Raw genomic sequence first — 19,820 nt, 5'->3', positions numbered from 1 at the left:
CCCCCCCTGCCTGATAATGTCCGACCGAGTCCCGATCCAAGGTGCACGCAGCCGCGGCATCACGACATTCTACTGTACGTAACAGTCTGCCCAATCTTCCTACCTACCTAGGACAGGCATGTCGGTATGTATCTCACAGTTGTTACCAACTTTTTGAGGTTTTCGGTAGAGAGGATGCCAAGATGTATGATTTGTCTGAATACTCCGTACTTGTACTTCGTAATTATCCTAGTTTTAGAGGTATCATACCGGTTCACACGAGGTGGAGCCTGACGATTCGATTGCGGATTGGTTGCAGTACCACGTTGGAGCGGTAGTCGGCTCGAGTATCAGCAGTCAAAAGTAGTTCAGTCAAAAAGTGCCGCGGTTTACTCTGCAAGCAAGAAGCGGGAAAAGCAAAAGGAAACAAAGAAACAGGCACGCGGAACAAGTGGGAAGATTGTGGAGAGTAGCTCAGCAAAGAAAAGAAAATTTAGAGACGACCGTGGAGAGTGAGAGAATAAAAATTTGGAGGTTGCAGGACACCAAGTCCCGCAGGGAAAATAAGGTAGCCCACAAAACAAACACAACATCAAACAGACTAAGCGACTCCTCTTCTCTTTTGTTCCCCGCGCACGGCGCCCACGGCGGTCGGATGTTGTGCGTCTTGCCGCCTCCGTCGCGCCGATCGCAAGGAATATCCCTAGTATATACCCCCATTTTTAGGGGATGCAAATCACCACTCCCTTCGCAACCAGCGTCCCAGTGTGAGCGTTCAGCTCAGAAGGGCAATTTGGCTGTCCCCAATTCATAACAACGACAACCCTGGAAGAACCTCTTCGGACGGGTTCACTCACTGGCTTTTGCGTACTCAGGGGCTCAACAAAGAAGGAAGAGGAACAGAAAAAAATAAAAAATAAAAAAAAAAAAACTAAAGGAGAGAGACAGTCAGTGAGAGGAAAACCCCCGCCTGGTTGTCTCTTGAACTGCTGTTAGACTTCCTCATACCTCAAAAGAAATGATACAGGACTTACGAATGCTACTAGAACTAGCAACTCTACCGACCACTACCACCTTAGCCGAGAACCAGGGAGACCAATCGAAATCTCCGCACCTGTCTCGGGCGGTCCTACAATATACCTACCTACCGGTACTACATACCTACATGGGTGCCTAGTACCGTGAACGTCTATCAATCTTCACCCTCACATTTTCTTGGTCCCCCAGCCTGGGAGAACTACTGCACAAAACCGACCGACGTGGAATTAATCATCCAACCCAACAAGGAAGCCACACGCGACGGTTATTATTTGCGTTTTCGTTCCTGCACTGGATTGCACTCAGACTGCACTCACTACAGTTTTAGGCGCAACAGGAAGTGAGTCCGAGCCAAACTTCACTAGCCGCTAGCTGGTCAGTCATGTTCCCTTCCTTCACAGACCGCCAGGAGTCTTTTTTTTTTCACTGGATGGTGCTCGTGCTTGGATGCTGTCACCTGTGTCTCTTTTGTGACTGATTGCTAACTGTCATCTGTCGCCCTCTGCAGCCCAAGTTTCAATCACAATCCCTCAACAAACCTACCTTAGCTACCTAAAGTGCCCATCACGCGTTGCGACCGACTCGCGGCACTCCTTCCCCTCCCAAAGCGCGGTTCTACGACTCTACTCCCAAGCGAACCCCCGACGTACCTGAAAGGGAGCCAGACGACATGCCACGACGGGCATTGCCCTCTTCGATAACTTGAAGACCTGATCAGATCGTTGCAGAAACCATCAAAGAGGTCTGCATCTCACCTGGTTCTCCCTTGCCAACATCGGACGAGGCTTGGAAACATCCACACACCTCACATACCGTACCTGTTCAAAGGCTTGGTTGATCTTGGGGGGGGCGATTTTGGCTTCCCAAACATTTTGATCAGCACATCGCCCTGCTGTGCCGCGTCCGATTACTCGATGCACCTAACAAACGCCGTGCATACGACTGACACCCGGTCTGAGTAGAGCTGCGACTTTGCCAATGGGTGCCAGGGACGGACGAGGGGGCAGCACAGGCGGCAGCGGTGATGGTAGCGAGCACGAGCCGGCACCCCCGCCGATACCCCCGAGATCGCACCGTTCAACACCATCATCCATCGCCTCGCAGCCTACGTCCCCAAAACAGTCCACCACTGGCATACCGATTTTGTCAGTACAAACCGACGCCGCTGGGTCCCAGCAACCAACAAAAACCTTGGAGAAGAAGCCGGCTGGCGGCGCTCTTCGAATAAACATCAAGCCCGGAACCACGGGAACCATTCGCGCAGTTACGCCCGAGCCCACCGAGCCGCGAACGGCAACATATGAGAGTCCTGGGACGAGGACGGGGGGGATTCGGGATACGGGCGGAAGCCACACGACCGCCAGCCCGTTGCCGCGTCCTTCGCGCGGCGCCCCGCCCGTGTCATTACAATCTTCACCAAGATCTAAATCGACTAGTAGCAACGGCGGCGGGGGCGGGCGGCGGCAGGGCAGAGTCTTCACAGATAACATTTCCGACCCCGCCAGTGGGGCCTCTCCAGCGACGAGTCCACCCGGACGACAGGTCGCTTTTCGTCCCCGTACGCATACGCTCGATGGCGCCTCAGTCTTTCGTCAGCAAATTTCTCACCCTCCCGAACGGCAGCGGGTCGCGTCCGTATCCTCGGGCGTGCCCTTGTCCGTTTCCACCGAGAACCTGCGCAGCCCACCGCTATTGAGGCCCGGGCCAAACTCATCAGACAGTATGATTTACCACACACACAGCGCAACGCCGGCCCTGTCTCCGGAGCAGCAACCAACAGTACCTGCCAAGTCGGCCGGTCGGCGATTGGTGAAGCGAACCGCTTCAAGGCCAACGTCGCCCCTGGTTTCGCCTCCACCATCAGTCGACTCGTTACCTCTGCCAATCCCAACGGCCAATGCGAATAATGTACTTTTGCTGATGAGGAATTTGTGCGGTCGGATGAGGGGTGAGATTGAGTATCGAGGGGGCGACATGGAGGGTCCGTGGTACAGCGGAATAGGGTACATTGAAGAGGAAAAGGGCAGTCTGATGTTCGACTCGGGCGACAATGGCCCGTTCCACATCGCCATCGTACCAGACCTGCGAGGCTGTCGGATCTTGCCGGTCGACAGGCCGGACAGAGACGGCCCCTGCCTTGAAGTCACAAATCTTCTTGCAGGTTCCGACATTACAATACGACCTTTTGCCGCCGAGGAATTCGACCTGTGGCTGGCTGCGTTGCTATCGTGGCAGCAGCTTAGGCCCGGCAGTGTGAAGCCTCCAAGCATAAGAAACAGCACGACACCTACTCAAGAACGCCCAGAGTACAATAGGAGAACCTCGTCCCATAGATCCAGGGATGGCGCCATCATCAAAGTTGGCAAAGTAAACCTGTGGGACAAGGGCACGGCCAACACTCCCAGGGGAATAGTGAAACGCCCCTCGACACGAGATTTGCAGTCCAGCCAGACTATGTGGAGGAGGGTTTCTTGCATCCTGCAAGACAATGGCGAACTCAAACTCATGACGGAGAACGATGTTACCATCTTGTCTGTGATTGAGCTTCCACAGCTGTCGCGTTGTGCCGTACAGCAGCTCGACAGATCCGTTCTCGACGAAGACTTTTGTTTGGCCATATTTCCAATTTACTCGTCTACCTCGACGCAGCTGTCCATCTTCAGGCCCGTGTACCTGGCGCTGGATTCCAGGGTGCTGTTTGAAGTCTGGTATGTGCTTCTGAGGACGTTTATGGTGCCGGATATATACGCACTGGACCCCATAGATCCAAGGCAGGTTTTGGAGATCACCGATCTCGAGACTGAGTATGAGGGGACCGAGGTGTTCAGGATAGAGAAGACCATTTCGCTGAAGGTGACAGAGGCCAAGCTGAAACCAAAGATGGTCGAGGCGCCGCCGCCTCAGGAGAGATACGAAAAGCATGAAAAGCACGATAAACATGATAGAAACGACAAGTTCACCAAGAGCGAGCCGATAGATTTGATGATCGGGAACTACCTGGCCGAGGTGATCCTGGATGGGGAAGTCCGGGCGCGAACGACGACAAAGACTGATACGAACAATCCCTTCTGGCGAGACGATTGCGAGTTCACTGATCTGCCAGCTGCTCTGCCTTATCTCTCTGTGGTCCTTAAAAGACAGGATGGAAACCTGGATAGTGCAGGTCATCAGCTCCAAGCATCGCTGGGGATGGCGAAGACGGGCAACATTCTTGAGGTTATGTGCGGTTCGGTAGACATTCCTCTGACCAACCTCGCCGCCGGAAAGGACCATGAAGAATGGTTCCAGATATACGACAGCCAGCAGCAGTCGATTGGTTCCTTGTTTGCAAAGGTCCACCATGAAGAACTCGCTGTACTCCGGGCCAGGGAGTATAATCCCCTATCTGACCTGCTCCATAACTTCAGTTCGGGGCTCACTGTGCAGATCTCAAACGCCCTGCCAGGGAACCTTCGCCGCCTGGCCGAGATATTTCTCAATATTTTCCAAGTGTCAGGAACCACCAGCGAATGGCTTATGACTTTGGTCGAGGACGAAATTGATGGCATCAGTAATCAGGGCTCCATGAAGAAGCTTCGCTTCGGCAGACGTCTCAAGTCAAACGAGTCGTTCGAGTCGGCCAGTGATAGAGAGCAACTGGTGCGCGACATGAGCAAATCGCTGGCTGGCGAGGCGAACCTTTTGTTCCGTGGTAACTCGCTGCTCACGCAAGCCCTGGAATTCCACATGCGCCGTCTGGGCAATGAATTCCTCATCGAGGTCTTGCGCGAGAAAATCTTTGAGATCAACGAGATCAATGCGAACTGCGAGGTGGACCCAGGAAAGCTTCAGGCTGGAGAGGACTTGCAAACACACTGGAGACAGCTGATACAGTATACCACGGAGATCTGGGATTGTATAGCTACCTCGACTTCCAAGTTTCCCTCTGAGCTGAGACAGATCCTGAAGTACGTCCGAGCAGTTGCCGAGGATCGATACGGGGACTTCCTGCGCACGGTATCTTACACTAGCGTGTCGGGATTCCTCTTCTTGCGGTTCATCTGTCCTGCGATACTGAACCCAAAGTTGAACGGTCTATTGCGGGATCTCCCCCGGCCGCGGGCGCAGAGGACGCTCACTCTCATCGCCAAGGGGCTGCAAGCCATGGCAAATCTCTCAACCATCGGCAGGAAAGAGACGTGGCTTGAACCGATGAATAAGTTCATCGCCTCTCATCGCCAGTCGGTGAAGGATTTCATCGATGCCATCTGCGCAGTTCCAGCAGAGCGGTCAAATCCGATCCTCCCCCCGTCGTATTCCACACCCAACACTATTGCTTCTCGCCTGCCCACAACTGCCCGGGAGGGTCTCCCCTCACTCCCGTATCTCATCGATATGCCCCGCAACTTTGCCGCCCTCATCAAGCTGTGGACGGACGCTCGACGGACATCGGCGACGGGATCGCCCCCTAGAGGCAATCCAGGAAATACCAGAAGTGAGGACCTTGAAGGCGAGTTGCTCAGGTTCGATCAAGAGTGTTCGGCCCTGTCAAAACGATCGGGTGAGTGTTCTGCCCGTGTTGATGGGCTACGGCTTGCCGAGACGGCCTCACATGCAGACGACCCCTACCTAGATGCTGCTATGGAGTATGTCCACCTTAGCCACAGTCCTGGTGCCGTGCATGCAGCTGTCTGGGCAGATCACGACGCACCGCCAGTCCGTCCGCCGGGCTCTTCAGGTTCTGACGGACAACCCAGCGACGGCCTGCTTCTCAGCGGCAGTCGCAGTGCCAGTCGGGACCGTTGGGGCAGGCAGATCAGTTACGGGTCTGACGTGTCTTCGACGGCTCTCGGGTCAACGTCTTCGGGCGGTCAGTCCTTAACATCGCTGGGGCAGAATACCATCCGTGGTTTGCGCAACGGGAAGCAGGCTCGGAAATTCTTGAGCGGGCTGATCAAGAAGTCACGCACGACGAGTCCGGATGCGGGGGGAAAGGATCGGGATGCCAAGGACCTGCGACATCATTCAAGTCAGTATCATCAACAATATAAGGAAAAGTTCGATCGGGGTCGGGATGGACATCGGGATAGGGATTACGAAAGGATCAGGAACGGTGCTAGGGATACCAGTGCAAGCAGCAAGGCCTCAAGGAACTTTGGCTTCTGAGGTTCTTTTTCTTTTTCTTTTTCTCCTTCAATTCAGAATGTCGGGGCATATATGTCAAGGCATTTCTTTTGGCTGTGGCGGTTTTCTTTTCTTGGCTAAGGATTGAGCGATGGATTAAAAAAAAAACCGTACAGCAGAGCACTGATAAGCTTGTTGCATTCACAAGAGGTTATTTTTTGGGGGTGAAGATGAGCCAGCTAATATAGCAAGCATATCGGGTCGTGTGTAAACAATAACATTCAAACAACTTACTTGAGAGCAACAAGCACTTATTCTGACGGGAGGTTTTTGAATTTGGCCATGTGATATTTGATTCCCTAGTTGTATGCATTGGTAACCGAGACGCCCGCCCAATGTAAAGTAAAGTAAGAGAGAGAGAGAAAAAAAAAAAAAAAGAAGAAAAAAAGAGAAATTGGAAGAAGAATCCGCCGTTAACAGGAAAAAGAAAACACCTTGTGACTCCAGCTGATTCGTATTACTTTACTTTTCTTGCGCCAAAAATCAAAGAAATTTGCCTCAAAAGATCCTCAAACCAAACAGGGCATCAAATAAAACCTCTGGCCATTTCGTCTCTCTTCCGTAGAAATCGTTCTCCTACGAGAAAAACTTCTTGTAAGCAGCCTTCTCCTTGGCGGCACGAGCCGCTGCGGCCTTCTTGACCTGATCGAGCTCCTTGGCAACCGCAGCATCTCCCGGGGCCAGCTTCTTGGCCTCCTCCAGGTCCTTGATGGCGGCGTCCTCGTCCTTCAGCCTGATGTAGGCAAGACCACGTCGGTACAGAGCCTTGGCGCGCTCGGCGTCGGATGCCGACTTGACAGCCAGCGCGGACGAGGCGGCGTTCTTGGCGTCCTCCCACGACTCAAGCTTGAGGTTCATGAGGGCGGCATTGTTGTTCAGGGTGAAGCGCAGAGCGGCCAGCTTCTCCTTGACGTCGGCGGGGACGTCCTCCTGGTCGCGCTCGGGCTCCTCGTTGAGGTACCTAAGGCCTTTTTGGTACTTGCTCAAGGCGGTGGCGTGGTCGCCGGCCTTGAAGGCATTGTTGCCAAACGTCTTGCAGTCCGTCGCAATGGTGATGACGCGGGCGACGTCCAGGGGGCCGCCCTCGTCGTCCTCGGGAAAGTCCTCGTACTTGTCGCCGTACTTGTCCGCCTCCTTGGCAGCGTCTCCTACGACAGCGTCGGCGGGCAGCTCACCGCAGTCGGCGATGATCGCAGACTTGACAGGCTTGTCGCCAGCGTGCGTGGTGAGGTTCTCGATCTGGCGCACAACCGACTTGCCTGACAGGACCTGGCCGAATACGACGTGCTTCTTGTCGAGATGCGGGGTTGGGACCGTGGTCACGAAAAACTGGGAACCGTTGGTGCCTGGGCAGAAGACGAGGGTTAGTATTCAACAACTGTCTGCGAACCTGGTGCGTTTCCGCATATCTTGCGCAGGGCACGAGGGGCACGGTAATGCTTCTGCTACTTACCAGGACCAGCATTTGCCATGCTGAGGAGGAACGGGCGGTCGTGTAGCAGCTCAAAGTTCTCGTCGTCAAACTTCTCGCCGTAGATTGACTCGCCGCCGGTACCGTTGCCCGCCGTAAAGTCACCACCCTGGATCATGAACTGCTTGATCACGCGGTGGAAGCTGGATCCCTTGTAGTGAAGGGGTTTGCCGCTCTTGCCAATGCCCTTCTCGCCCGTACACAGGGCGCGGAAGTTCTCGGCCGTCTTAGGGACCACATCACTGAAGAGCTCGAAGACGATGCGCCCAGCGGGCTTGTTGTCGATCGAGATGTCAAAGAAGACGCGGGGGCGCGCCGGCTTGCTGGCTTCGTCGGCCGACATTGCGTCGTGTGTGTGGGAGACTAAGAGAGGAAGGGGAATTCACAGACTGAGAGCTTGTGCTTTTCTGTAGCAGGAATGACGACGGAGGGTTTTATGGCAGAGACTGGCTAAACGAATGTTTTGTTAAAAGAGAAGACGCGGGGTAACGTAAGATGGGAAGGAATATAATACAATGTCAAACTTCTGAGTGTGAAACGATCGGGGAGATCGGCCTGCACGGTACAGCACACACAGGAACAAGCCGGCTTATATGGATCCAACGTTATGGCCAATGTTGATTCTGGAAGAATTGAGAATGCACTCCAAGATTGCCTTTTGCATGACCCAGTCAGACGAACAAAAAGAGAGGCTCGTCGTTTGCAGTTCCCTGACCTACCAATAGCATTGTAGTCTGCTTCTTGTTAGCCCAGGAACCAACAGGTCCCTGACAGCTGTGATAGGTGTGATGAATCGCTGCTCTATCTGGAAGGTTCTATGCGCATAGCTTCAGACCCCACCATAGCTGCCAGGCCGATAGCAGGGAGGGGCAGTCTTGAGGGTCCCAAATGGGCGGTGGGGTTACATGGTACCGCAAGCAACGCGACTTCAAGGGTTAGGACTTTCTTTGTCTATGTAAATGACACGCGGAGGGCGCATGCTGCTTACCAACCAACCAACCTGCTTTCCTTCCTTATAAGTGATGTGTCGGAGGAGTTGTCATGATCTCCAGGGCTCTTTGCTCATTCGCCCCAATAATTCAAGCAAAGAAACGTAGAGTGCTGTTCACCATAAAAAGAGCATACTCCACCCCCCAGCATCGAGCAAAAATGGCACTTTCCAACGGGCCATCATTAAGTCCGTTGCTCAACTTGCCCAGCACCAAACTGCTCTTCCACGCTGCTGAACATCAGCAAACATACAAAAATGAATCCATCCTGGTGTCTGTTTTACCAGTTGAAAAACTTCCAGAAGAGGACAGGTCGCTTTACAAAGGCGACACTACGTCTCTGTATGCGCTGATCACCAACTCCACAATATTTCATCCACAAGGTGGCGGTCAGCCATCGGACGTTGGCACAGTCGCCCTTGCTTCTTCACCGGAAACAGTCATCTTTAACGTAGACTCGGCGCGGACGTCTGCTTCAAACCCCGCGCTGGTTCTGCATTTTGGCACGTTCCAAGGCGAAGCCGAGGGCTCGATCGAGCCTGGCGCAGTGCTGATCCAGACGGTTGATGAGAATACACGGCATCTCTATTCCCGCCTACACACAGCAGGCCATGTCCTGGGGACGGCCACTCGTACTCTGCTCGAGGATAAAATCGAGGGTTTCGATGAGTTGAAGGCATCGCATTTTCCAGACTCTGCCGGATGTGAGTTCAAGGGCGTGATCGAAGGGAAGTGGAAATCCGATATCCAACAGTCGGTGGATGATTTGGTCGACAAGGACGCCGAGGTCAGGATAGAGTGGTGGACCAAGTCGGACTTTAGGGAGCGCAAACTGGAGCGGCTACTCCCTTCAGACGAAGTATGGCATGCCATTGGCATCTATGTCGATCAGGACGGTCACGATGTGCCGAGCGAGGACGTGATTGATGACGAGAAGACTAGGATAAGGGTTGTCAACATTGTGGGATCCGAGGTATATCCTTGTGGCGGAACGCATGTGCCTACGACTAAGGCTTGTGGAAAGATCACAGTGAGAAAGATTGCTAGGCAAAAGGGTATAAGCAGGGTCGGTTATAAAGTGGACTAGACAGCTAGAATGATGCCAGAACTAGATTTAGATACTTGACCACGCCTAGGTAGAAGCCAATGGGAGTTGCCCCGTGATTAATTGCCCACTGCTGGATTTTGCGCTGCTTTGGGCATGGGCGGCTTGGGTGGCTCAACATTCATCTCAAGAGTGACCTAAATAATATACTCAGTCAGTGTACGGTAGGCGCGCTTGCGTTGGATGCTCCTTTTGCCTATATTGGACTTACGGGGCCGTCATTGACCAAAGCCACCTCCATCATGGCTTGGAACACACCGTCTTTCACGCGGTCTGCTTGGTATCCGGCCTGTACCTTGTGGAGGAAATAATGATAAAGATGCTTGGCTTCATCTCCTCCCATGGCTCCGTGGAAATCTGGCTTGGATCCCTTTTTAGTTGAAGCAAGGAGTGTGAATTGAGATACTGTTTACATTAAGATGATTTTCGTTTGTTAGAATACCGGCGCCATTATAAGGGAGGCGGGGATCAGAGTATGCAAAGCCTACCACAAAGCACTTCGCCATTAATGTCCTTCACGTTTAGTTTCCACTGTAGCATGTCGTCAGGTCATCGCATAGACTTAGAAGCAAGGGACACCATGAAACCACGCACTCTACCACCAGAGTCATCGTCCCAGAGTCTCATCTTGAGAACTTTGGTCGCCATACTCTCACACTCCTTCTCCGTATCTCCGGGAGCCACGGCCGCCAGGACGAGGATGCCTTTGCCGATTGAAGACACTACCTTCTTGTCCACCGTGACGGAGGCAGATAACACCCGTTGAAGAATAACTGCGCAAGGACACAATGAAATCCATAAGAACAAGGTATGCCAAATAATCTTGAGGAAGAGAGCCTATACTCCATAAGGGTTTGCCAACCTTTCATTTTGCTGAATGAGACTAGCCTAGTTGCTTCTCTAATCTGTGACAATAAAAAAAAGGGGTTGACAATCTTGAAATCCAATGGCGGTGGGTTTCAGCGTTTCCGAGATGCAGGAAAAACACCGGAAAACTGGAAAAGGATTCCTAGAAGCACGGCAAAACACCTCGGATTTCTTTTGACCCAAAATCAAAGAACATGAATTTTTTAAAGGCTGACTGGGTTTGCTGAAGACAAGGCCATGTTCCAAAGAAGCGATCCGTTGTTAAACCACAACACGGATCGGGTCGTGGGTGACGAAACATGGAAGCAACCACACCCTAGCCTGAAGTGAAAACCCACAGAGCGTTTTTACGTCCAACATAACACTTTGATTTTATTGGCCTGCCTTTCAGCTTCAAGACCCACCAGCACCACGCTGGCTTCTTCAATACCCACTGTGCCGGTAGTATCTTCATGATGATAAATGTTAGGTGTAGCCCTCTGAGATCCTACTTCAATACCCAAGATCAGACTTAGAAAGTTATGTGAACTTATAAAACCAATCATCTGGCTGTGCAGAAGCCTCCTTATATCTCAATTCGTATCATCTGATGTGCTGCTTCGCATCAAGCATAGGCTAGGACTGGCACACCTAACGGACCAACCACGGCAAGTACTTTACGCGCCAAAGACGGTAGCGGCGCGTCGGCCAACTGTCACGAGACGGCAAGTCAACGTCCAACTGTACAGTAGTCGTGGATCTGAGCTCATCCTGCGAGGTTGATCATACAGTGCTCCAAGCCAACTCCAGTGGTTCGCCCACCTAAGCAATCAATTCTTTTCATCACCAACACAAATTAATCCAATCGACCTTGCGCGACGTTTTGAGTTTGTCGGCTTTGTCGTTATTTCTGGTAAGTAAGCAGTAAGTAATTGATTGAGATCTCCACTTTTGCAATCTTGTTCCGTCCGAGGTCCGTCCCGGGTTGCAAAACGCCGTTCCCACTCCACATTGGAGCTAGGTATCTGGGATCGCATGCAAACCAAACCCATATACCATACCGTCATAAGGCAGTCGGCTTGTGACAAAACTGCATCTCTCAACGCCCTGTTTTGCACGTCCCAACCTCGCTATACGGGTACTTTATCGCCCGTTTGACCTCGCGCTGACACTCAGTCCTGCGCCCCAGACGATCGTGGGAGTGATCAGGATCACCGTACTCGCCCACCATCTTCAACCCAGCGCCCTCGTCGCAGCCTTGCGATAAACATCCGACAAGACAACTGGCCCTCTACTGCCTCCCTCTCACGAATTTCATCCCTGGCGCTTCCATTCGCCGGTCACATTAGCAACGATGGCGGCACGAAAACTGCAACAAGAAGTCGACAAGTGCTTCAAGAAGGTGGCAGAAGGTGTTGCCGAATTCGAGTCCATCTACGAGAAGATCGAGCAATCGAGCAACATATCGCAAAAGGAGAAATATGAGGACCAACTCAAGAGAGAGATCAAGAAGTTGCAGCGTCTGCGTGATCAGATAAAGACGTGGGCAGCCAGCAATGACATTAAGGACAAGGCCCCGTTACTAGAGAACAGGAGAAAGATCGAAACGGTAGGTGTCGCTGCCTGGGACTAACGCGGCTCCAGCTTTGGCATCGTCTGGCTCGCTATTTTTGCGCTCGACCCTACTGCCGAACCCAGTCAGGCCTATTTACTGATGATGCGTGATCATGTCCATGTAGCAAATGGAGAGGTTCAAAGCCGTCGAGAAGGCTATGAAAACAAAAGCCTACTCCAAGGAGGGACTGTCGGCGGCGGCCAAGCTCGATCCCAAAGAGCAGGCCAAGGCTGAAGCAAGCGAGTTCCTTGGAAACATGATCGACACCCTCGAACTACAAATCGAGGCGCTCGAGGCCGAGGCTGAGCAAATACAGGCGACGGTCAAAAAAGGCAAAATACAAGGCGCGAAAGCGGAGCGCATGGCCAACATCGAGCAAATAATCGAAAGGCACAAATGGCATCAAGGCAAGCTAGAGTTGATTCGACGATCATTAGAAAATGGCGGGGTCGACACTGAGCAGGTCACGGACATTGAGGAGAACATACGATACTATGTCAGCGACGGCATGCAGGACGACTTTATGGACGACGACACGTTATACGACGATTTAGCGCTCGGCGAGGAGGAGGATGCCTACGGCATGAACCAAGATAACGACAAGGGCTCATCCCAGGACACGCAGTCAGTACACGAGGATTCTTTGGAAGAATCGAGACCAACACCACCCGCACCGACCGCGAAGCCACGACCCGCAGCGGTAGAAGCAACAGCGGCCGCCGGCCGCAGGCCGTCAACGCAGATGAAGTCCCCGTTACCGACATTAGCGACCTTACATACGCCACTACCAACCATTAGCAACGGTCCGTCAAGTAGTGCGGGGATGAAGCCAGCGCCGGCACCGACAAGGCCGGCCGGGGAGGGTCTTAAATATGCGTCTGCCGCCGCCGCCGCCGCCGCAAGCGATAAGAACAATGTAGGCATTGCGCCGCTTCCCCCGCCACCGGGAGCTGCTCCTGTATCGACCATCTCATCACAAGCCAAGGCCAGCGCTGCAAACTCTCCAATCGTTATGGCTGCGCAGCCTGCAGCTTCCGCCGCCTCACAACCGCAAGCGCAACCACCGGCCGCAGCTGCTAGCCCCGCAAAGACTGAAAACGCAAAGCCTGCATCAAGTAGGAGTACAGGCAAAGCGCCCGCCACGTCAAACGCATCAGCTTCTGAGTCTAGTGAGGCTGCGGGCAAGGCCAGCAGCTCAAAAACAAGAAAGGGCACCTCGGGAGAAGGCGCAAATCAATCTTCAGCGACCACCTCCCAAACCAATGGGGTCACAAATGGTATCAAGTCAAAGGCCAAGGCAAAGCCAGGAAAAGGTCAGGGACAAGCGCAACCGCAAGAGGAGCCAGCAGAGGAGGAATCTATTTACCACCTACCAGCGTCACTTCAAGATCTTGTAGACTCGTACGAGATGTCCAAGAAGCGCCCAGCTCAAGCAAACTCGACGTCGACGCTGAGGGCCATGTCGCACTCGCAAGCAAATCTGCCCGATTTAACGGATGCAGAGGCACCATCATCCTACCAACCAGAAGTTAGGGTGCAGTCTTCGTCCGAGTACCCGCAAGAACTGTTGCCTATCTTCAGCGATGTACGCTTGTACAACAGGCTGGACACGGATACGCTGTTCTATATCTTTTACTATAAGCAGGGCACCTACCAGCAGTATTTGGCTGCCAAGGCGCTCAAGGAGCAGAGCTGGCGTTTCCACAAGCAGTACCAAACCTGGTTTCAACGCCACGAGGAGCCCAAGAACATCACCGAGGAGTTTGAGCAAGGCACGTATCGCTTCTTTGACTATGAAAGCACTTGGTAAGTTATGAACCATGAATGAAATCAGATGATAAAACTGCATTAGACTGGAAGCTAATTTGAGTTTGAAATTCAGGATGAACCGGAGGAAAGCGGATTTCAAGTTCGCATACAAGTTCCTCGAGGACGAAGTCTAAAGTTGCCCTTCAATTGACAGTCGCTGTGCCGTTTTTGCCATATCTTCTCCTTCCCCTTGCCTACTCCGGGTTACCTAGCACACGAGTGAATACGGCCAATGGTCATGTTCCCGCGTTATCTCGGAATAATCGTTCTTGCTCCTTTTTTTGTTGTTTCTTACCTGCTTTCACCGGTCTGTGGTCTAGCAGTCAGGTGTATCCGGCGTCTATGGTGCGGTATTGATTGGACCGACCCCGTACAGGAATGCAAAGATGGCCATATCTTTGGACTGCCTTGGTCGCAGGGCGGAGTCGTTGGTCTCCGTTTTGCTTGATCGGAATCATGTTTTGTTAGTGTTGCAAACAGATGGCATAGATGTGCGAATGCTAGCTAGCAGCATCCGAGGTTTTGCACAGTCAAAGCCTCCGATGATGGTATGCCTCATGGTCACATTGCGAACTCGGTCCCATGGTCCATAAGTGACGTTACTGCATCATCATGAATATGAACCGACTGTATATGTAGAAAGCTTAAGCGACATCCGTAGTGGCCGCAACGTGTTTGAGCATTGGCAAAGTAGGATTGAACATCCTAGACAGCAGAACTGGCGCGGTAATGGATTGCCCGAATATAATTTTGCTCAAAGGATATCTCCACAGAAGGTGGTCATCGAATCTAACATGGGTGGGAACGAAACAAACGAGAGCCAAGACAAACAAATGTAAAAAACAGTTACTTGCAGGCAGCGATGGTATTTTTCGAGTGTGTCTGCAATCTAACACTGCACATCTACCACTAGCCCCCAATACTACCTACCCGTCAACACAGCAGCCAGCTGAGCACCGCGCTCACCACCCAAGTAGACGTCATCCTCACCACCCTCCGAGGCGCGGGCCATTTCGACAGCCTCGCGATACGCACGCTCCACCATGTCCTCGTCCACTCGAACCCCGTTCTCCACAAGGGCGGTAATGACACCACGCACGCGGACAATCTCGCGCATGGTGACGGGGTCGATGGAGGCGTTCTGACTAGAGTACATTTTCGCCGACACGGCCTCCTCCATGTTGCTGATGCCGGTGCCGGTGGCGTTGGCGGATCCGTCGCCCTCGGTGGGATCCTCCACGTGCTTGCTGATCCAAACGTAGCCGTTGACGCCGAGCACCACGTCGATGCTGGGGGGTTTCTGCGACGATGATGCCATCTTTTCCTGCTTGTCCTGCCAGGTCGAAGACGTGCCGGTCGAGGCGATCTCCATGGTCCAGACCTGGCGCCTGGCGCGCACGACGCCGCCTCCGCCGGTGCCGGACACAGCGGCGAAGACGCCGTTGCGCAGCTTGCCGTAGCGCAGGGAGCGGGTGTGCAGCGAGGCGCCGCCGTCGCCAAACAGCTGCTGGACCTCGGCGACGAGCAGGTCGCCCTCGGCGAAGAAGGAGCGGATCTGCAGCTCGTCCGTCTCGGTGCGCTTGCGCAGGATGCCGCCGGGCAGGTTGATGGCGGACAGCGGCAGGGCGGCCAGCTGCACCCCGCCCACGTCGACGCGCCACCGGCGCGCCTGCACCTCGACGATGCGGCCCACGACCAGGTCACCCACCTCCGGCGTGTAGCGCGCCCGCATCGGCCGCACCGAGAGGAGCTTGTTGGTCCGGCTGACGGTGCCTGCCACCGACGATATGATGGCCGGCGACGCAGGTAACGTGTACGTGCCGTGACCGCTGTCGTGGGTCGGGTTTGGATGTCAGCTTTTTGTGTTGATTCTATCTGATCCACTGCTATTGTAAAGGCGAGTTCGGGGGAAAGGGATGACATTGGGATTGTTCGTACCGCATCCATTGTGGATCTTCAGTGATGACCTGCCCTGGCGTCACAATGTCCCCCTCGCCGCCTGCCATAGCCAACTGTGCGCCGGCGTCCGAATCCGAGTCCGAGTCCGAGTCATCCATTCTGGAAGACGGGAACCTTTGACTTGGGGCCGCCGCCCTTGGTGCTGATATTGTGATGGGCATGATTATGTGGTTTTATATGTAATTCTGTAGTTGCTTTGCTGTGTGAGCCGAGCTCAAGGCTAGGCTGATCTGGGCCGCGCTTTCAGTCCGATTTTTTTTTTCTCCTTCTCTTTGAAACGGCTCTGCAAATTATTTAACGTTTCCGTTATTTTTAGTATTCGTTGATAGGCTGAGGTTTTTCTTGGATCTTGGTTGTTATGAAGAAGTTGATCACCTCCGCGTTTAAGTTGTTGGTGGATAGAAATTCCGAGTAAGAGTGAGCCAAAATTTTCACAGTGCTCAATGTTCTCCAACAAGTGAAAACACCAAATCCAGCACTCCGCGTTGCGCGTCAAAATAAAATACCATAAAATCAAAAGAAGTAGCCACGAACAGCAAGCACCGTCTCATTTCAGCGCAAGCTACCAGCACTTGTTAATTGATACACGTGGTGAATTCCTTTATTGGAGAGTTTATCATACAGACAATATCGTACAGAGTCGAGGTAGAATCGCTATGCAATTTGTCGCCCTTTTCTTACACGTTGCTTGATCCTCGATGAACAAACTACAAAATAGTCCTACACCTTTCACTTCTCAGTGCGTCCATCTCCAGATTCCCATATACACCAATGTCAGAGACAGTCCGGTGATTCCAAACTTGCGACTGCGCATCCCAAACGGGGATTTGCTCTTCAATATCAGAGCTTTCTGCTTCTCTAGCTGCGCCATGCCCGAAAAGTAGCTGTACGCACCAAGGCCGACAAATGCGCCGCTCCCTTATGTTCAAGAAATTGTCAATCTCTGCTGTCACATTTGTAACAGAGCTGCTTTATGCAGACAAAGCCCAACTCACCTATTATTCTGCAGCCTAGGCAGTCATCAACCTCATCTTTGAGAAGGTCTTTGTAGTTCTCGGGTCGGTCGAGAGTGCTGAGAGGCGGAATCCTGTCGCCGCCCATATTGATTCAGATGTCTGAGTCTTGGGAGTTTTGATGATGCCGATTGTTGAGTAACAGGATTTTTTTTATTTATTTAAAAAAGCACTTATTTCTTAAATTCTTTGTTTCTTTACAGGTTGTCTAGTTCTGGTGCAAAACAAGGCATTGGTGAGCAGTTCATCAAAGTGCTTTTCCTCACGTCACAGTGTGAGGAAAAAAAAGCCCAGCAACGCGGATCCATAATTAACCGCTCTTGAATTCCCCGCAGGCAACTCAGCGTCATCCTCCGTTCCCCGCTGGCCACTGCTTCGACTACACGACAACTTCTCGTCCCAAATACTTCTTGGGACTTGCTTCGATCCCCGACCTCTCAAGGTCAACCCGAAATCAACATAGACAGGCGCGGGCAATGGATAATACTGGGAACTCGCAGCAAGAAGCCCAGACACCGGCACACCCCATCCAACAATGACGGGCACGGCCGTCATAGAAGCGCTGCACATATACGACGAGCGTCAGTAAGTGCCTGTGCATCTCATGCTTATAGTCGCATACAGAACTGACCTTAGCTGCACTCTAGCAAATGTATTCTATCCCACACATACACCGGCCGGCCTCTCTCCGCCGCACATCTACTACCTCTCTACCTCGACTCTCACCCGGAGCCCCGACCGAGCTTGATCTACTTGCCGAACACCAACCCAGCGACACTTGTATTCTCTCTCACCCATGCCAATGTCTTACTCCTCGCAACCGCCTCTCGGGAGGTTGAGCCGCTACTCGTGCTCGAGTTCCTACACCGTGTCGTCGATGCCTTTGAAGAGTTTCTGGGCGCGCCTCTGACGGCCCAGCGCATCGAAGCCGGCTACGATGTGGCCGCCCAGTTGCTTACTGAAATGTGTGATGCCGGAATTGTGGCCACCACTGAGCCCAACGCCCTGCGGGATCTTGTTGAGGTCGAGGGACTACTAGGCAAGCTTCTTGGGGGGTTGACCCTTCCTGGCGGCGTCGGGTCAGGTGCAGGCGGCGGGCTGGGCTCCGGATCCGGATCGCCAGCACTTTCAGCCCTAGGTCAATTTCCAAACTCATCAGTCGGGGGTGGCAGGGGAGGCCCTGCTGCAACCTCGGCGCTGCCATGGAGGCGGGCTAATGTCAGGCACACGAGCAACGAAATGTATGCCGATCTCGTCGAGACGCTTTCGGTGACCCTGGCACCCTCTGGAAGGCCGTTGGCGGCGTTCGCTCACGGCACGATCGCATTCACCTGCAAAGTCTCTGGTGTTCCCGATATTCTCATGTCGTTGACGGCTCCATCGGGACGACACAACTTGGCTTCTATTATGGACCTACCGGTTTTTCATCCCTGCGTCCGTCTTGCGCGCTGGCGTGATCGGCCCGGCGAGCTCAGCTTTGTGCCACCTGATGGTCGCTTTATTCTTGCTAGTTACGAGGTTGATCTGCTGCCCTTTTCGAGCGGTAAGAGCGCCTCGATCGCTGCCAACAATCTGAAGTTGCCGGTCAGTGTCGAGGTCAAGACCGGTCTGGGCCCGACAGAGTCTGACTTTGAGGTCAGAGCCTACGTCAACAAGGTGTTTGGCGCATCTGGGACGGGCATTGGGAGCGATATGTCTGGGCCTGGAGGCAGTGGATTTGGCAGAGGCGGCAGTGGAAGTATGGGCGGGGGCCCCGGAGGTAAGGCTTTTGGAGGTCCGCCAGCTGGGACTGCCGCTGCGCCGCTTCTCGAAGACTTGAAAATCACAGTACCTCTACCAGCAGAAGTTCGAAATATCCCTGAGATCCGACCAAGCAAGGGTGACGCTACGTATAGCCCGGGTGACCGAGTTGTCGAATGGGTTATACCCAACAAGGCTCTGTCCACCGGCGCTACATACTTCAGTCTACGGTGTACGGTCGTCGGCGAGCAAACGGCTGAGGACGAGGAGGCGGCTGTTGCGGCAGGCTATCAGGATCCAATGGGGTTTGGATTTAGGGAGTACGCTTACGAGGACTCGGCACAAAAATCGAAGAGGGAGGACAGCAAAGCGAAAGAGGGGGAGGGAAGCGATGCAAAAACGGCACAGAACAAGCTTTTGATGCCCAGCTCTGCATCCATCAGCTTCTCAGTGAAAGGATGGCTACCCAGCGGTGTCAAGGTCGAGAGCATAACTATCGATCCAAAGAGGAGCCAAGGCTTGACAGCCTCACCATACAAAGGAGTGAAGTATCTCACCGTTAGCAAAGGTGGCATTGAGCTGAGGTGTTGACATGGCTTGCCTCACCCTAACGGTGATATTTTACGCTTTGATTAAAGTATATATCTGACGCAGTCTCATGGATGACAGCCAAGGTCCAAGTCATGAAAATCGCTAGTCGTTAATTACCCCAGATACGAGTCAGATCAGATGAGACTTGAGATTCACATCAGCCGTCGTAACCCTAACCCGACGCGGTACCCTAAACGTTCTTTCGGTTGTCACCAACAGAATTTCGCTTAGAGGGATGGAATACGTGGCTGTGGCTTGGCCCTGTTGCTTGTTCGTTTCTTACCGAAAAGCAATAGATCCGCTGTTTGTCACGGCGCACAATTCCAAAAACAGGAAAGTGGTCGGGTCCGGTGAAGGGATAAGGGGCCGAGCGTGTTGTCTGTCAGGGGTCTTCGGGACAAGAAACCGGAGACCTTTTTTTTATGGCGCGCGCCTCTTGATCTCATCCTTTGGGTTTTTTTTTTTTTTTTTTTTTTTTTTTTTTTTTTTTTTTTTTTTTTTT

At 52.9% G+C, this 19,820-nt stretch overlaps 8 protein-coding genes across 8 annotated transcripts; 4 read left to right on the top strand and 4 right to left on the bottom strand.

Annotated features, from left to right (window-relative positions):
* Window positions 1–1,995: 1,995 nt before the first annotated feature.
* On the top strand, window positions 1,996–6,162 carry PpBr36_01531 (uncharacterized protein; the record flags this gene model as incomplete). Its single annotated transcript, XM_029888716.1, has 1 exon — window positions 1,996–6,162. One exon carries the CDS (start codon window positions 1,996–1,998, stop codon window positions 6,160–6,162), a length of 4,167 nt encoding a protein of 1,388 aa, XP_029751086.1.
* Window positions 6,163–6,756: 594 nt separating this feature from the next.
* PpBr36_01530 (uncharacterized protein) lies at window positions 6,757–7,994 on the bottom strand (the record flags this gene model as incomplete). Its single annotated transcript, XM_029888715.1, has 2 exons — window positions 6,757–7,526; window positions 7,634–7,994. The coding sequence occupies 2 exons, from the start codon at window positions 7,992–7,994 to the stop codon at window positions 6,757–6,759; spliced, it is 1,131 nt and encodes a 376-aa protein (XP_029751087.1).
* An 806-nt stretch (window positions 7,995–8,800) lies between these two features.
* On the top strand, window positions 8,801–9,727 carry PpBr36_01529 (uncharacterized protein; the record flags this gene model as incomplete). The annotated part of the gene is made up of 1 exon (XM_029888714.1): window positions 8,801–9,727. The coding sequence occupies one exon, from the start codon at window positions 8,801–8,803 to the stop codon at window positions 9,725–9,727; it is 927 nt and encodes a 308-aa protein (XP_029751257.1).
* A 77-nt stretch (window positions 9,728–9,804) lies between these two features.
* PpBr36_01528 (uncharacterized protein) lies at window positions 9,805–10,516 on the bottom strand (the record flags this gene model as incomplete). The annotated part of the gene is made up of 4 exons (XM_029888713.1): window positions 9,805–9,882; window positions 9,957–10,150; window positions 10,234–10,276; window positions 10,340–10,516. Coding segments are annotated over 4 exons (492 nt in total), but the record flags the coding sequence as incomplete, so codon positions are not given.
* A 1,429-nt stretch (window positions 10,517–11,945) lies between these two features.
* Window positions 11,946–14,149, top strand: PpBr36_01527 (uncharacterized protein; the record flags this gene model as incomplete). The annotated part of the gene is made up of 3 exons (XM_029888712.1): window positions 11,946–12,200; window positions 12,331–14,012; window positions 14,089–14,149. 3 exons carry the CDS (start codon window positions 11,946–11,948, stop codon window positions 14,147–14,149), a joined length of 1,998 nt encoding a protein of 665 aa, XP_029751541.1.
* A 788-nt stretch (window positions 14,150–14,937) lies between these two features.
* On the bottom strand, window positions 14,938–16,135 carry PpBr36_01526 (uncharacterized protein; the record flags this gene model as incomplete). The annotated part of the gene is made up of 2 exons (XM_029888711.1): window positions 14,938–15,844; window positions 15,954–16,135. 2 exons carry the CDS (start codon window positions 16,133–16,135, stop codon window positions 14,938–14,940), a joined length of 1,089 nt encoding a protein of 362 aa, XP_029751540.1.
* Window positions 16,136–16,710: 575 nt separating this feature from the next.
* PpBr36_01525 (uncharacterized protein) lies at window positions 16,711–17,075 on the bottom strand (the record flags this gene model as incomplete). Its single annotated transcript, XM_029888710.1, has 2 exons — window positions 16,711–16,892; window positions 16,970–17,075. The coding sequence occupies 2 exons, from the start codon at window positions 17,073–17,075 to the stop codon at window positions 16,711–16,713; spliced, it is 288 nt and encodes a 95-aa protein (XP_029751543.1).
* Window positions 17,076–17,522: 447 nt separating this feature from the next.
* On the top strand, window positions 17,523–19,318 carry PpBr36_01524 (uncharacterized protein; the record flags this gene model as incomplete). Its single annotated transcript, XM_029888709.1, has 2 exons — window positions 17,523–17,572; window positions 17,635–19,318. The coding sequence occupies 2 exons, from the start codon at window positions 17,523–17,525 to the stop codon at window positions 19,316–19,318; spliced, it is 1,734 nt and encodes a 577-aa protein (XP_029751542.1).
* Window positions 19,319–19,820: the final 502 nt, after the last annotated feature.

This window comes from Pyricularia pennisetigena, chromosome 2, assembly GCF_004337985.1.
Source record: "Pyricularia pennisetigena strain Br36 chromosome 2, whole genome shotgun sequence".
In the NCBI taxonomy this organism is placed as follows: domain Eukaryota; kingdom Fungi; phylum Ascomycota; class Sordariomycetes; order Magnaporthales; family Pyriculariaceae; genus Pyricularia; species Pyricularia pennisetigena.
Note: the sequence above shows the minus strand (reverse complement) of the source record. Positions and strands in the feature narration are given on the sequence as shown.